The sequence below is a fragment of the Elephas maximus genome, chromosome 22 (genome assembly GCF_024166365.1).
Source record: "Elephas maximus indicus isolate mEleMax1 chromosome 22, mEleMax1 primary haplotype, whole genome shotgun sequence".
Lineage (NCBI taxonomy): Eukaryota > Metazoa > Chordata > Mammalia > Proboscidea > Elephantidae > Elephas > Elephas maximus.
In genome coordinates, this window is record NC_064840.1 from 27749942 (window position 1) to 27767086 (window position 17145).

General features: G+C 39.7%; 1 protein-coding gene across 1 annotated transcript; it reads right to left on the reverse strand.

The window, feature by feature from the left end:
- Nucleotides 1-5625: 5625 nt before the first annotated feature.
- Nucleotides 5626-11390, reverse strand: LOC126065443 (60S ribosomal protein L21-like). Its single transcript, XM_049865471.1, has 2 exons — nucleotides 11343-11390; nucleotides 5626-6123 (listed from the first exon to the last, which is right to left on the reverse strand). The coding sequence occupies exons 1-2, from the start codon at nucleotides 11388-11390 to the stop codon at nucleotides 5626-5628; spliced, it is 546 nt and encodes a 181-aa protein (XP_049721428.1).
- Nucleotides 11391-17145: the final 5755 nt, after the last annotated feature.

The window sequence follows — 17145 nt, forward strand, 5'->3', positions numbered from 1 at the left end:
AAAGTGTGTCCTTTGGATGCAGGATCCTTGCACTGAGAAGCTCCTAGACCAGGGGAAGATTGATGACAAGGACCTTCCTCTAGAGTCAACAGAGAGAGAAAGCCTTCCCCTGGAGCCGGTGCACAAAATTTGAACTTCTAACTTCCTAGACTGTGAGAGAATAAATTTCTGTTTGTTAAAGCCATCCACTTGTGGTATTTCCGTTATAGCAGCACTAGATAACTAAGACACCCACCAAATGACTGGATGGGACAATGCAAATAAAGTGTATGGAGCCCTAAAGAGGGAATTGGTCACTTTTGCCATCCTACTAGGCTTAAAATGAGCCATCTCAGAGGCGGGAAGGGAGAATTTCACTACCACCAAGAAAGAAGAGCCAGGAGTGGAGCACATCCTTTGGACCCAGGATCCCTGCACTGAGAACCTTCTAGATCCAGGAACAGAGAGAGGGAGCTGTAACACTGGAGATAGCAAGAAGCAGCGGCTGAGAAACAGCCGCAGCAGAGGCAGCAGAACTAGGAGACCAGCAGGAGATGGCACGGTGGACTTCCTCGCCCACAGAGAGAAAAAGCTGAGTGCCTTCAGGGAGGAGGCTTGCTGATGGAGTAGCGTGCCTCCAGGCACTTGATGGAGCTAGATTTGCAGACCCCTGCAGCTAGAACTGAGTGCCTTTGGACTGAGGCTTAATGGAGGAGTGAGGTGCCTTGGGGCACTTACCTGCAGAACTAGAAGAGCTTTGTAACACTTGTATGAGCAAGGCAGAGGCCAGGATGAGCAGCTGAGGGTCAGAGAGAGACCTGCCAGCGGGCACCACTGAGAAGAGGCTGTCCTGATCAAAGAACTCTATCATGAGTGTTCCTGAACCTGAATTGTAAACTATTACTTCCCTAATAAACCCCATAACTGTCAGTATGCATTGTGAGTTCTATGGAGTCATTGCAATGAGTTATTGAACCCAGCAGAGAAGTAGAGAGTGCTGGGGGGAGGGACGATTGGTGCCAGAACTGGTGAAAATCTTGGCAAGAGGACGCACGTCTTCTTTCTCGTGGGAATCAGCCTTGGGTGCTTGCTGCTGATATGATTCTCCTTCTCCCTTGTGATGTTAAAGGAGGTGAGATGGCCCCGCCATGCCATTTTCACACAGGGTCAGGGCATCAGGATGGGAAGAGGAGGTATGCTACTTTGGATAACATGTTCAGCAAAGGCCACTCTGATAAGGTGACAGTGTACAGCTCAAGGAATTTTTATACACATTACACTCAATGTAACATCCACCCAGATCTAGATATGGGACATTTTCAGCATCCCAGAATGCTCCCTCGTGCCCCCTGCCAGTCAGTACCCACCTAAGGGTGACCATTATTCTGGCTTCTACCATCATAGATTAATTTTGCCAGCTTTTGAACTTCAATAATAATAACTCTTACAGCATGTTGATAGACATTTGATTTGTTTCCAGTTTTAGGCTATTATGAGTAGAGCTGCTACAAACATTCTTAAACATGTCCTTTGGTAGAGTTAGCGCTTACTTCTGTTGGGTATTCTCATGGATTGAATTGTGTCTCCCAAAAATATGTGTCACCTCGGCTGGGCCAGGAAACCCTGGTGGCGTAGTGGTTAAATGCTACAGCTGCTAACCAAAAGGCTGGCAGTTCAAATCCACCAGCCAGTCCTTGGAAACTCTATGGGGCAGTACTACTCTGTCCTATAGGGTCACTATGAGTTGGAATCAACTCTACGGCAATGAGGCTTGGTGGCTGGGCCATAATTCCCAGTATTGTGTGATTGTCCACTATTTTGTCTTCTGATGTGATTTTCCTATGTGTTGTAATCCTGTCTGTATGATGTTGATGAGATGGGATTAGCAGCAGATATGTTAATAAGGGAGGACTCAGTCTACAAGATTGGATTGTGTCTTGAGCCAATCTCTTTTGAGATATAAAAGAAAGAAGCGAGCAGAGAGAGACTGGGGGAACCTCACACCACCAAGAAAGCAACGCCAGGAGCAGAGTATGTCCTTTGGACCCAAGATTCCTGCATTGAGAAGCTCCTAGACCACAGAAAGATTGATGACAAGTACCTTCCTCCAGAGTCAACAGAGAGAGAAAATCTTCCCCTGGAGCTGGCACCCTGAATGAGGACTTCTAGCCTACTAGATTATGAGAGAATAAACTTGTTTGTTAAAGACATCCACTTGTGGTATTTCTGTAATAGCAGCACTAGATAACTAAGACAAGTCTATACCCAGGAGTGGAAATGCTGAGTTATAGAGTATACTTATGTTTAGGTTTAGTAATTACTGCCAAATGCTTTTTTCAAAGAGTTTGTGTCAATATAGGTTACCACCAACAATATAAGGGAGTTCCAGTTGCTCCTTACCAACTCTCGGTATGTCAGTCTTTTTAATTTTAGCCATTCTGGTAAGCATGTAGTAATATCCCTTTGCAGTTTTAATTTACATGTCTCTGATGACAAAAGATGTTGAACATTTTTTCATATGGCTATTAGTCATTTTGATGTTCTTTTTTGTGAAATGTTTGTGCAAGGCTTTTGCCCATTTTTAAAATTGGGTTGTCTACCCAGAGAATGGGAGAAAATATTTGTAAATCTTATACCATATACCAGATAAGCGTCTCATAACCAGAATACATAAAGAATTCTTATGACTCAATAATAAAAAGACAAACGACCCAATTAAAAAATGGGCAAAGGACTTAATTGGATATTCTCCAAAGAAGATGCATAAATGGCCAACAAGCACATGAAAAGATGTCTATATTAGCTTCCTAGGGCTGCCACAACAAAGTACTTCAAACTTAGTGGCGTACAAAAACAGAATTTTTTTCTTTCATGGTTCTGAAGGCTAGAAGTCTGAAATCAAAGTGTCAGCAGAACCATGTTCTCTCTGAAGACACTAGGACACTAGGTCGAAAATCTGTTTCTTGCCTTTTCCAGCTTCTGGAGGTCCCAGGTGTTCCTTTTTTTGTTGACGGCATCACTCCAATCTCTGCCTCTGTCTTTACATGACCATCTTCCCTCTGTGTCTTTGCATGGTATTCTTCTCATTGTGTTTCTCTGTCTCTGTCTCCTCTTCTTACAAAGGCACCAGACATATTGGACTATGGCCCACCGTACTCTGGGATAACCTCATGTTAACGAAACTAATTATATCTGCAAAGAAATTATTTCCAAATAAAGTTATATTCACAGGTACCAGGGGTTAGGACTTGAATATATCTTACTGGGGAGACACAAATCAATCCATAACGATGTTGAATTTTATTAGACATTCCAAAACCAAACCTGTTGCTTTCTAGGCAATTCCAACACACAGTGATCCCATATGTTTCAGAGCAGAACTGCACTCTATAGGATTTTAAATGGCTGTGATCTTATAGAGGAGCCCTGGTGGTGCAGCGGTTTAAAAGCTATGGTTCTAACTAAATGGTTGGCAGTCTGAATGCACCAGCCATTTCTTGGAAACTCTATGGGGCAGTTCTACTCTGTCCTATACAGCGGCCATGAATCGAGTCGAAAGCAATGGGTTTTAAAGTTACAGAAGCAAATCGCCAGGCCCTTCTTCCACGGCACTGCTGGGTGGATGCCAGCCACCAGCTTCCTGGTAAGCAAAGCAAATCCATTGCTGTTCAGTCAGTTCTGACGTACAGAGACCCTATAGGACAGAGTAAAACTGCTCCATTGGGTTTCCAAGGCTGTAACCTTTATGGAAGCAGACTGCCACATCTTTCTTCAGTGGAGTGGCTCATGGATTCAAACTGCCAACCTTTCAGTTAGCAGCTGAGCACTTAACGACTGTAGTAGTAGCCAAGCACAAACTGTTTGTATCACCCAGGGTTTTTTATTAATCATTAAAAAAAAAAAACAACTCATTGCCGTTGAGTCAATTTCAAATCAGAGTGATGCTATAGGACAGAGTAGAACTGCCCCACAGAGTATCCAAGGAGCACATAGTGGATTGAAACTGCCAACCTGTTAGTTAGCAGCTATAGCACTTAACCACTAAGCCACCAAAAAAAAAAAAAAAAAAAAAACCCACAAACCAAACCCATTGTTGTTGAGTCAATTCCGACTCATAGCGACCCTAGAGGACAGAGTAGAACTGCCCCATAGGGTTTCCAAGGAGCACCTGGTGGATTTGAACTGCTGACCTTTTGGTTAGCAGCCGAACTCTTAACCACTATGCCACCAGGGTTTCCTACTACACCACCCGGGTTTCTTTATTAATCATTTAAAAAAAACAAACCCACTGCCGTCGAGTAGATTCCAACTCATAGCAACCCTATAGGACAGAATAGAACTGCCCCATAGAGTTTCCCATGAGCACCTGGTGAACTTGAGCTGTCAGCCTTTTGGTTAGCAGCCTTAGTATTTAACCACTGAGCCACTAGGGTTTCCTATTAATCATTAATCACTAGGGAGATGCAAATCAAAACCAGAATGAGATATCACTTCCCTGCTAAACAACAACAACAACGAAACAAAACCAGTTACCATAGAGTTGATTATGACTCATGGTGACCTCATGTGTCCCACAGTAGAGCTGTGCTTCTAGCACAGTCTTCATGGCTGTGATCTTTTGGAAGCAAATTGCCAGGCTCCTCTGGGTAGGTTTGAACCACCAAACTTTTGGCTAGTAGCCCAGTGCTTAACTATTTTTGCCACCCAGAAACTCCTGCACACCTACTAAGATGGCCATAATTAAACAAAACAAAACAAAGCAAAAAAAAAAGAGAGAGAAAGTAGTAAGTGCTGGTGAGGATATGGCGAAATTGGCACTCCCATACATTGCTGGTGGAAATGTCAAATGGTGCAATCCCTGTGGAAAACTATTTGGCAGTTCCTCAATAAGTTAAAAGTAGAATTATCCCATGACACAGCAACTTCACCCCTAGGTATACATCCAAAAGAATGGAAAACAGGTGTTCCAACAAAAGCTTGAACACAGTTCATTGCAGCTCTATTCACAATAGTGAAAAGTGGAAACAACCCAAGTGTCCATCAACAGATGAATGTGTAAACAAATTGTGCTATGTCCATATCATACAGTATTGTTTAGCTTTTATAGCTAAAGAAAAAAAACCCAAAGACACAAGGAAAATATTAGCTCAAAGGACTAATGGACCACATGAACCCACAGCCTCAGCCCAGAAGAACTAGCTGATGCCCGGCTACAACCACCGACAGAGCAGGAGAAAAATATAGGACAAAATTCAAAATAACAAAATTCAAATTCACAAAAAAGACCAGACTTACTGGTCTGACAGAGACCGGGGGAACCTCCAAGACTCTGGCTCCCGGAAACCCTTCTAACTCAGAACTGAAGCCACTCCCGAAACTCACCTTTCAGCTGAAGACTAGACAGGCTTATAAAACCAACGATAACACGTGTCAGGAATGTGTTTCTCAGATCAATCAAACACATGAGACCAAATGGGATGAGAAGGCAGTAAGGGACAGGAAAAATGGAGGAATGGAAATGGGGAAGATGGAGTGGCAAGGGGGAGAGTGCTGACACATGTCAGGGATTGTAATCAATGTCATGAAACAATTTGTGCATGAATTTTTTTTTTTTTTTACATCGCAGACGTCTTTAATTTACGCCTGTTATGCCACGAATTCATAGCAAATAGGTTCCAGCAGCTCAGGCTCATTTCCACTGGTTCTCACCAAGCATGCTTCTCGGGGTGGAGCAGGCTTGAGCTTCAGCTGAACCCAGGTAACTTCCTCTTTGGCGTCCTTCTTTTTCCGATCTTTTTCCTTCATGCGTTGCAGGAAGCTATCTTGGCTCTTACAGTGCTTAATATGTTTGATACGCACATTGAGTCTTTTGGCAAAAATCTTGTCCTTAACTTGTTTGTTCACAACAATGCTAACAGCACACTGGGTAACGTAGACTATTCCAGTTTTGCCACGGTAGTATTTGGGGGACATTCTTTTTTGAACAGTGCCCAGTCTCTTGATGTCTACAATACCACCCTTCTTATAGATTCGCATGTATGTGGCCAAAGGAACAACTCCAAATTTTCTAAAAGGCCTGGAGAACATACAGTATGTGCTACTTCTCTTTCTCTTTGGGTTTGTCTTTTTGAGAAGATGGCAGTTCTGGCCAAACGAAAAAAGTATGTATAAATTTTTTTAATGAGAAACTAATTTGCTCTGTAAACTTTCACCTAAAGCACACACACACACAAAAGAACTATCTTTATGGGATCAAATTGATAACAACAACCTGAAATATTAGGCAGAAAGCTTAGGGGGCAGTGAGCTTATGTTGATGGGGAGGAGCAACTCAGAGAAGGGGGGTTAGAATGGTTATACAACTTGAAGAATGTAATCAATGTCACTAAATTGTATATGTAGACACTGTTGAATTGGTGTACTTTTTGCTATGTATATTCTCAAACACAAAAAACACAATAAATAAAAATTGTTGTTGTTGTTAGGTGCCGCCGAGTCAGCTCCAACTCGTAGCGACCCTATGTACAACAGAACAAAATACTGCCCAGTCCTGAGCCCATTGTTGGAGCCACTGCGTCAATCCATCTTGCTAAAGGTCTTCATCCTTTTTACCAAGCATCCAGTCCTTCTCCAGGGACTGGTCTCTCTTGATAACATATTTAAAGTATGTGAGATGAAATCTTGCTTCTAATCAGCATTCTGGCTGTACTTCTTCCGAGACAGACTTGTTCACTCTTCTGGCAGTCCATGGTATATTCAATATTCTTTTCCAACACCATAATTCAAAGGTATCAGTTCTTCTCCAGTCTTCCTTATTCATTGTCCAGCTTTCACATGCATATGAGGCAATTGAAAACACCATGACTTGGGTCAGGCACACCTTAGTCCTTAAAGTGGCATCTTTGCTTCTGAACACTTTAAAGAGGCCTTTTGCCGCAGATTTGCCCAATGCAATGCATCTTTTGATTTCTTGACTGCTGCCTCCATGGGCGTTGATTGTGGACCCAAGTAAAATGAAACCCTGACAACTTCGAACTTTTCTCCATTTATCATGGTGTCTCTTATTGGTCCAGTTGTGAGGATTTTTGTTTTCTTTATGTTGAGGTGTAATCCATACTGTAGGCTGTGGTCTTTGAGCTTCATCAGTGAATGCTTCAAGTCCTCTTCACTTTCAGCAAGCAAGGTTGTGTCATGTGCATATTGCAGGTTGTTAATGAGTTTTCCTCCAGTCCTGATGCTGCGTTCTTCTTCATATAGTCTAGTTTCTCTGATTATTTGCTCAATATACAGATTGAATAAGTATGGCGAAAAGATACAACCCTAATACACATCTTTCTTGACTTTAAACAACTCAGTAGTCCCTTGTTCTGCTCAAACAACTGCCTCTTGATCTAAGTACAGGTTTCTCATGAGCACAATTAAGTGTTCTGGGATTCTCATTCTTTGCAGTGTTAACCATAATTTGTTATGATCCACACAGTCGAATGCCTTTGGGTAATCCATAAAACACAGGTAAACATCTTTCTGGTATTCTCTCCTTTCAGCCGTGATTCATCTGACATCAGCAACGATAGCCCTAGCTGCACTCCTCTTCTGAATTCATCTTGAATCTCTGGCAGTTCCCTGTAAATACACTGCTGCAACTGCTTTTGAGTGATTTTCATGAAATTTTTATTTAAAAAAATAAAATTATAAATTAAATTTAATTAAATAAAATTTATTTAATTAAATAAAATTTTATTAAAAAATATTAATGATATTGCTTGATAATTTCCATATTCTGTTGAATCACCTTTCTTTGGAATGGGCAGAAATATGGATCTCTTCCATTCAGGTTTCCATTCAGTTGGCCAGGTAGCCATCTTCAAATTTCTTGGCATAGATGAGTGAGCACTTCCAGCACTGCATTTGTTTGCTGCAAAACATCTCAATTGGTATTCCGTCAATCCCCAGAGCCTTGTTTTTCACCAATGCCTTCAATGTAGCTTGGACCTCTTCCTTCAGTAACATTGATTCTTGATCATATGCCACCTTCTGAAATGACTGAAGGTCGTCCAGTTCTTTTTGGTACAGTGACTCTGTGTATTCCTTCCATCTTCTTTTGATGCTTCCTGCATCATTTAATATTTTCCCCATAGAATCCTTCAATATTGCAACCTGAGACTTGAATTTTTTCTTCAGTTCTTTCAGCTTGAGAAATGCTGAGCATGTTCTTCATTTTTGATTTTCTAACTCTAGGTCTTTGCACATTTCATTATAATACTTTACTTTTGTCTTCTCGAGCTGCCCTTTGAAATTTTCTGTTCAGCTCTTCATCATTTCTTCCTTTGACTTTATCTACTCTACCTTCAAAAGCAACTTTCAGGGTCTCTTCTAACATCCATTTTGATCTCTTGTTTCTTGTCTTTTTAATGACCTCTTGCTTTCTTCATGTATGATGCCCTTGATGTCATTTCACAAATTGTATGGTTTTCAGTCATTACTGTTCAATGTGTCAAATCTGTTCTTGAAATGGTCTCTAAATTCAGGTGGGATATACTCAAGGTCATACTTTGGCTCTTGTAGACTTGTTCTAATTTTCTTCAGTTTCAAATTGAACTCACATATGAGCAATTGATGGTCTGTTCTGCAGTCAGCCCTGGCCTTGTTCTGACTGATGATCTTGAGCTTTTCCATCGTCTCTTTCCACATATGCAGTCAATTTGATTCCTGTGTATTCTGTCTGGCGAGGTCCATGTGTATAGTTGCCGTTTATGTTGTTGAAAAAAGGTATTTGAAGTGGAGAAGTTGTTGGCCTTGCGAAATTCTATCATGTGATCTCCAGCATCATTTCTATCACCAAGGCCATATTTTCCGACTACCAATCTTTCTTTGTTTCCAACTTTCGAATTCCAGTTGCCAGTAGTTATGAATGCATCTTGATTACATGTTTGATTAATTTCAGCCTGCAGATGTTGGTAAAAATCTTTGGTTTCTTCAACTTTGGCCTTAGTGATTGGCGCATAAATTTGAATAATAGTCATATTAACTGGTCTTCCTTGTAGGCATATGGATATTATCCTATAACTGACAGCATTGTACTTCAGGATGGATTTTGAAATGTTGTTTTTGACAATGAATGCAACTCCATTCATCTTCAATTTGTCATATTTGGCATAGTAGACCATATGATTGCCTGATTCAAAATGACAATTGCCAGTCCATATCAGTTCACTAATGCCTAGGATATTGATCTAGAATATCAATCTTTATGCGTTCCATTTCATATCTGACGACTTCCAATTTTCCTAGATTCATGCTTTGTACATTCCACGTTCCTGTTACTAATGGGTGTTCGGAACTATTTCTTCTCATTTTGAATCATGCCACATCAGCAAACAATGGTCCTGAAAGCTTGACTCCATCCATGTCATTAAGATTGACTCTACTTTGAAAAGGCAGTTCTTTCCCAGTTGTATTTGGAGTGCTTTCCAACCTGAGGGGCTCATCTTCTGGCCCTTTATCAGAAAATGTTCCACTGCTAATCATAAGGTTTTCACTGGCCATTTTTTTCAGAACTAGACTGCCAGGTCCTTCTTCTTAGTCTGTCTTAGTCTGGAAGCTCAGTTGAAACCTGTCCACCAAGGGTGACTCTGCCAATATTTGATATACTGGTGGCAAAGCTTCTAGTATCACGGCAACATGCAAGCCACCACAGTAAGACAAACTGTCAGACACATGGGGGAGAGAAAAATTAGAAGAAAAAAAAAAAAAAGACCTAAAGTACTGATACATGGTACAACATGGACGAACCTAAAAACCTTATCTTAAGTAAAAGAAAACAGACACAAAAGGCTGCATACTAGTATTGTATCATTCCATTTATATGAAATATCTAGAATTCACAAATCCATAGGGATAGAAAGTAGATTAGTGGTTGCCAGTTGGTGGGATGAGGAAGGAATGAGGAGCTACTGCTTAGTGGGTATAGAGTTTCTATTTGGGGTGAGGAAAGTTCTGGAAGAAGACAGAGGTGGTGGTTGTGCAGCATTGTAAATGTACTTAACACCAATGAATTGTACACTTTAAAATGGTTACAATGGTAAATTTTGTGTTATGCGTATTTTACTGCAATAAAAAAATTGGGATTCTCTTCTTATTGATTTGTAAGAGTTTTTTTTTTTTATACTTTCTGCATAGGAGCCTTTCACCAGATATATTTATTAGAGTTATCTCCTTTCTCTCTGGGGCTTACCTTTTTACTCTCTTAATGATGTCTTTTGATGAATAGAAGTTGTTAATTTTAATGATATCAATGCATCCATCCTTCATAGTCTGTGTTTTTTGTGTCCTGTTAAAGAAATCTTCCTATTCCAATGTTATGAGACAGTCTCCTATGTTTTCTTCTAGAAGCTTGATTGTTTCAAATTTTAGTCTATGATCTATCTCAAATTAATTTTTGTATATGGTGTGAAGTATGGGTCAAGGTTTTTTTCTTTCCCCCCATAAATTGGCACAGATGATTTATTGAAAAAGGCCATCCTTTCTCCAATACACTGCAAGGTCATCTTTGTGATAAATCTGGTGACTATGTGAGGATCTATTTCGGGACCCTGTGTTCTATTCTGTTGGTCTGATTGTCCACCTTGCAAGAGTACCACATTGTCTCATTTACTGTAAGCTTTATAGAAAGACTCGATATCTAATACTGTAGGTCCTCCAGCTTTGTTCTTCAATATTGCCTTGACAATATTTGTCTTTAGCATTTCCATGTAAATTTTAGAATTAGCTTGTCAATTTCCTTGGATTTTGATTGGATTACATGGAACCTATAGATCAATTGGAGTCCCTGAATGGTGCAGTTAACAAAGCTTGGCTGCTAACCAAAAGTTGGTGGTTTGAGTCCACCCAGAGGTGCCTTGGAAGAAAGGGCTGGCAACACACTTCTGAAAAATCAGCCATGGAAAATCGTACAGAAAACCCTGACATACATAGGGTCACCATGAGTCAGAATCTACTGATGGCAACTAACAACAGCACAATTTCTAACATACAGAAAACCAGCCAAACCAAACCCACTGCTGTCGAGTTGATTCTGACTCATAGCGACCCTATAGGACAGAGTAGAACTGCCCTGTAGCATTTCCAAGGAGCGCCTGGCGGATTCGAACTGCAGACCTTTTGGTTAGCAGCCATACCACTTAACCACTATGCCACCAGCATGTCTCTAATATATAAACATATAGTAAGTGCATAATAAATGTTAGCAATTATTATACAAGGGAAGCAATTTATAGAGGCTTAACCAAATAGGAGCCTTATCTCTCTCAAGAAATCCGGAAGCAAATGGCACAGGGCTGGTATGGTGGCTCCTGGATGCCTACACAGACCACACTCCTATCATTCCTCATCCCCAGCGTATGGGCTGTCATCCTCGGCTCATCACCTCATGGTCACAAGATGGTGCTCCATCTCTAGCATCTGCTCTGCATTCCAACCAAGGTCAAGGGCAAAGAGCAAAATACATGTCAGCTGCATCCACCCCTGTTTTTAAAAGTTTATACAAAAGCCCCTCTAGCACCTTCTGTTTACATCTCATTGGCAAGTTCAGGCCAGAAATACCCTCAATCTCAGGTATCTCCTTCACACAGTTCATTTGCAGGTTCAGAAGAAAAGCAAAGTGAAAGTAATTTCAGCCAGGTCTGAATCATAAGTCTCACCAAGTCCTTGAATCTGGACCAACCTTTGGGGATCTGGTCTAGCTGATGATAGCACCCAGGCTTCGGTGGCCAGGGACTATGAATGAGGGTGAAGGTGAGGAAATGGTTTGAAGGATCAGGGACCTCTAGAGTAGAAGTGCCATGAGTGAGAACCACATCATAGGTCAGAAATGGCCTGTGTCAACTAACAATAATGATACTAGCAAGCCTGTGGCTTGTCTTGTTCACCTTGATTTTGTGATAAGATTTGTCATAAACCCCAAACCAAACCCCATGCCGTCAAGTCAATCTTGACTTATAGCAACCGTACAGTATAGAGTAGAACTGCCCCATGCAATTTCTAAGGAACGACTGGTGGATTCGAACTGCAGACCTTTTGGTTAGCAGCCAACACTTAACCATTGTTCCACCAGGGTTTCTCATACGGATGTTTTTAATGTTGATGCATCAGATTTAACAATGTTTTCCTTAATGGTTTCCACTTTTGCATCTTACTTAAGAAATCCTTCACCACTTTGATGTTCCAAATATGCTTCCTATATTTTCTTCTCAAATTTTAAAGCTTGCTTTTGACAATCAGAGTTTTGATGCATCTTAAAATCATTTATAAGTCTGTGGTGAGGGTAGGGAACCAATTCTATGTTTTTCCATACTGATAATCAGTTGTCCCGACACCATCTTTTTCCCACTGACCTGCTGGTCTGGTATCTAGACTGGGTAAAGTGGGTGACTGTAGAGGAGTCGGTGGAGGCGTGTCGGAGCAGCCACCCTCCTGGGCACAGAACACCAACCTTACAACACCTCAGTAGCTGCGTTGACAAAGAAAGATTGCCTCTTTTGATTATAGAAAAGCTGTTGTGTGCTATGGAGTTGGTTTGGACTCATAATCACTCCACATGACAGAGTAGAACTGCCCCACAGGGTTTCCTAGGCTGTAATCTTTATGGGAGCAGATTTTCAGGTCTTTGCTTCTTTGGAGCGGCTGGTGGGTTCAAACCATCGACCTTTTGGTTAATAGCTGAGGGTTTAACCATTGTGCCACCAGGGCTGCTTTATAGAAAAGTAGCAGTTTAAATCTATAAACACTTCATGTTCTACTTCCCAATACAGTGAGTAGTATTTCATCTCTATTTGTCTGGAACCAAAAAGAAAGAAGGAAACCCAAGAATCAGAGAAGGAACCAGATTACAGGACTAATTATCTCCATAATCCACAGCCTCCTCTACTTGAGACCAGAAGAATTAGATAGTGCCCAGCTATCACTACTGAACATTCTGATCAGGGACACAATAGATGGATCCTTTGAGGCCAGGGAGCTAGGCTTTCATATCCAGCCTATTAGTCAGTCATTGGCCTTGGGCCACCCCAGTCACCTCCTGGTAAGGTGGTTCCCTTTAACTAAGAGAATTCTCTAAAGAGAATGTAGCCATGAATATTTAGCAGCCAAGAGTAGCTAGGGAATGGCCTGAAGAAGGGGCCCTAGGTGGGACACCAACAGTATCCACTATAGACAAACAACCTGAAAGGAATTTCACTACATGCTGTAATTCAGTGTGCATTAGAAAGAAATATTCTAAGCAAAGACTATGGACAGGGTTAGAACGAAGTGGTATGGGAAAGAATTAGCGAAAAATATGTATTTGGATTTATCTTCACAAGACTTGATCTGAAAATGATCTATTTCACTATTTGATGTTTGTTATACTTATCTGGTTAAATTAAAATGTCTTTTTGGCTTTATTTTTCTGATCACAAAAGAAATACATGTTCACTGTAAATTACTCATATATTAAAGTAGTTTATATTTTAGGAAAAGGAGCCCTTATGGCGCAGAGCATGATGGCTTCAGCAAGTGACCAAAACAAGAGCCAAGAAACCTCCTGAAGGAACAGAAGTTCTTAGAGTTACCAGAGGTAGGACTCAAAAGATTAATATACAGAGCTCTTGAAAATATCAGGAAGGAGGTCAGGCAAAATGCGAACAAGCCAAGGAATACACAGACAAGGCAACAGAGGAACTCAGGAAGGTTATGCAAGAGCATAATGACAAATTAACAGGCTGCAAGAATCCATAGAGCGACAGCAAAGAGAAATCCAAAAGATTAACAATAAAATTTCAGAATTAGACAACTCAATAGAAAGTCGTAGGAGCAGAACTGAAACAATGGAAGTCAGAATTAGTAAGATTGAAGATAAAGCACTTGACACCAATTTATTTGAGGAAAAAAATCAGATGAAATAATTAAAAAAAATGAAGAAACCCTAAGAATTATGTGGGACTCTATCAAGAGGAATACCTATGAATAATTGGAGTAACAGAATAACAGAAAATACAGAGAGAATTGTAGAAGATTTCTTGACAGAAAACTTCCCTGATATCATGAAAGACAAGAAAATATTTATCCAAGAAGCTCATCAAACCCCACACAGGGTAGATCCCAAAAGAAAGTCACCAAGAAATATTATAATCAAACTTGCCAAAACCAAAGATAAAGAGTGAATTTTAAGAGCAGCTAGGAATAACCAAAAAGTCATCCACAAAGGAGAGTTAATAAGACTAAGCTCTGACTACTCAACAGAAACCATGCAGGAAAGAAGGCAATGGGATGACATACATAAAGTCTTGAAGGGAAAAAATTGCCAGCCAAGAATTACATATCCAGTAAAAACTGTCTCTTAAATGTGATGGCAAAATTAGGGCATTTCCAGATAAACACAAGTTAAGGGAATTTGTAAAAACCAAACCAAAATTACAAGAAATACAAAAGGGAGTCCTACGGTTATAAATTCAGTAACATCGGATAACAACCAAAGACTAGAACACAGGACAGAACAACCAAATATCAACCCAGATAGGAAGTCACAAAAATAAATCAAAGCTAAAACACTGAAAGTAGGGAAACAGAGACACCAATATGTAAAGGATGGCAACATTAAAAGAAAAAAGAGGGAATAAATCATGTAGTCATATAACTTTTATATGGAGAGTAAGTCAAGGTGATATCAAGAAATAAAAGATTGGTTTAAATTTAGAAAAATGGAGGTAAATATTCAGGTAACCACAAAGGAAACTAACCCTCCTGCACATCAAAATAAAAAAGAAGAAAAACATAAAGACTCAGCAAATACAAAAATCAACAAAAATGAAAAAAATAAAAAGAAAATACATAAAAATGTGACTCAGCACAGAAAATTAAGTGGAACAAAAGAAACTATCAACAACACACACAAAACTACATCAAAATGACAGCACTAAACTCATATGTATCAATAATTATGCTGAATGTAAAAGGACTAAATATACCAATTAAGAGACAGACAGTGGCAGAACGGTAAAAAAAAAGATCCATCTATATGCTGCCTACAAGAGACACACCTTAGACTCAAAGGCACAAACAAACTAAACCTCAAAGGATGGAGAAAAATATGTCAAGCAAAGAACAATCAAAAAAGAGCAGGAGTGGCAATATTAACTTCTGACAAAATAGACTTAAAGCAAAATCCACCACAAAGGATAAGGAAGGACACTACATAAATATTAAAGGGTCAATACCAGGAGGATATAACCATGATAAATATTTACTCACCCAATGACAGGGCTCCAAAATACATTTAAAAAACGTCTAACAGCATTGAAGAGAGAAATAGACAACTCCACAATAACAGTAGGAGACTTCAACACACCACTTTTGGAGAAGGACAGAACATCCAGAAAGAAGCCAATAAAGATGTGGAAGATCTAAATGCCACAATCAACCAACTTAATCTCATAGATATATGCAGAACACTCCAACCAAGAGCAGCAAGTATACTTTCTTTTCCAAAGCATATGGAACATTCTCCAGAATAGACCACATATTAGGCCACAAAGCAAGCCATAGCAGAATCCAAAACATCAAAATATTACAAAGCATCTTTTCTGACTATAAAGCGATAAAAGTAGAAATCAATAACACAAAAAGCAAAGAAAAAAAATACATTGAAGCTGAACAGCACATTGCTCAAAAACTACTGGGTTATAGAAGAAATCAAGGATAGAATAAAGAAATTCACAGACTCAAATGAGAATGAAAACACATCTCACCAGAACCTTTGGGACACAGCAAAAGCAGTGCTCAGAGGACTATTTACAGCAATAAATGCACACATCCAAAAAGAAGAAACAGCCAAAATCAAAACATTAACCTTACAACTCAAACAAGTAGAAAGAGAGCAGCAAGTGAAGCCCACGGGCACCAGAAGAAAAGAAATAATAAAAATGAGAGCAGAAATAAATGAAATAAAGAATAGAAAAACAAACAAGAGAGTTAATGAAACCAAAAGGTGAGTCTTTGAGAAGATCCACAAAATCGATAAACCATTGGCCAAACTAACAAAAGAAAAACAGGAGAGAAAGCAAACAACCTGAATAAGAAATAAGATGGGCAATATCACAACAGGGCCAACTGAAATTGAAAGAATCATAACAGAATACTATGAAAAATTATACTCCAACAAGTTGGAAAACCCAGAGGAAATGGACAAATTTCTAGAAGCATACTACCTACCTAAACTAACACAAACAGAGGTAGAACAACTAAATAAACCTATAACAAAAGGAGAGATTAAAGAGGAAATTAAAACACTCCCACAAAAAAAAAAAAAAAAAGCCCTGGTCCTGACAGCTTTACTGGAGAATTCTACCAAACTTAAGGAGAAGTGTTAACACCACTACTACTAAAGGCATTTCAGAACATAAGAAAGGATGGAATACTCCCAAAGTCATTCTGTGAAGCCAGCGTAACTCTGATACCAAAACCAGGTAAAGACGTCACACAAAAAAAGAAAATTACAGACCAGTATCCCTCATGAACATAGACACAAAAATTCTCAACAAAATTCTAGCCAATAGAATTCAACATATCAAAAAAAAAATTCACCATGACCAAGTGAGATTCATACCAGATATGCAGGGATGGTTCAGCATTAGAAAAACAATCAATGTGATCCATCACATAAATAAAAGATAAGAACCACATGATCTTATCAATTGATGCAGAAAAGGCATTTGACAAAGTCCAACACCTATTCATGACAAAAACTCTCGGCAAAATAGGAATAGAAGGGAAATTCCTCAACATAATAAAGGACATTTATACAAACCCAACAGCCAACATCATCCTAAATGGAGAGAGTCTGAAAACATTCCCCTTGAGAACAAGAACCAGACAATGATGCCCTTTATCACCACTCTCATTGAACATTGTGCTGGAGGTCCTAGACAGAGCAGGAGGGCAAGAACAAAGAAATAAAGGTCATCCAAATTGGCAAGGAAGAAGTAAAATATCCCTACTGGCAGATGATATGATCTCATACACAGGAAACCCAAAGAATCCACAAGAAAACTACTGGAACTAACAGAAGATTTCAGAAGAATATCAAGATACAAGATAAACACACAAAAATCAGTTGGATTCCTCTACAACAAC

Excerpts from the sequence above, each read along its gene's own strand:
- LOC126065443 (XM_049865471.1), bottom strand. The coding sequence starts at position 11,390 with ATGACAGCCCATACGCTGGGGATGAGGAATGATAGGAGTGTGGTCTGT. Across the intron at positions 6,124-11,342 it reads ATGATAGGAGTGTGGTCTGT|AACTGCCATCTTCTCAAAAA; the intron begins GTAGGCATCCAG and ends TCGTTTGGCCAG.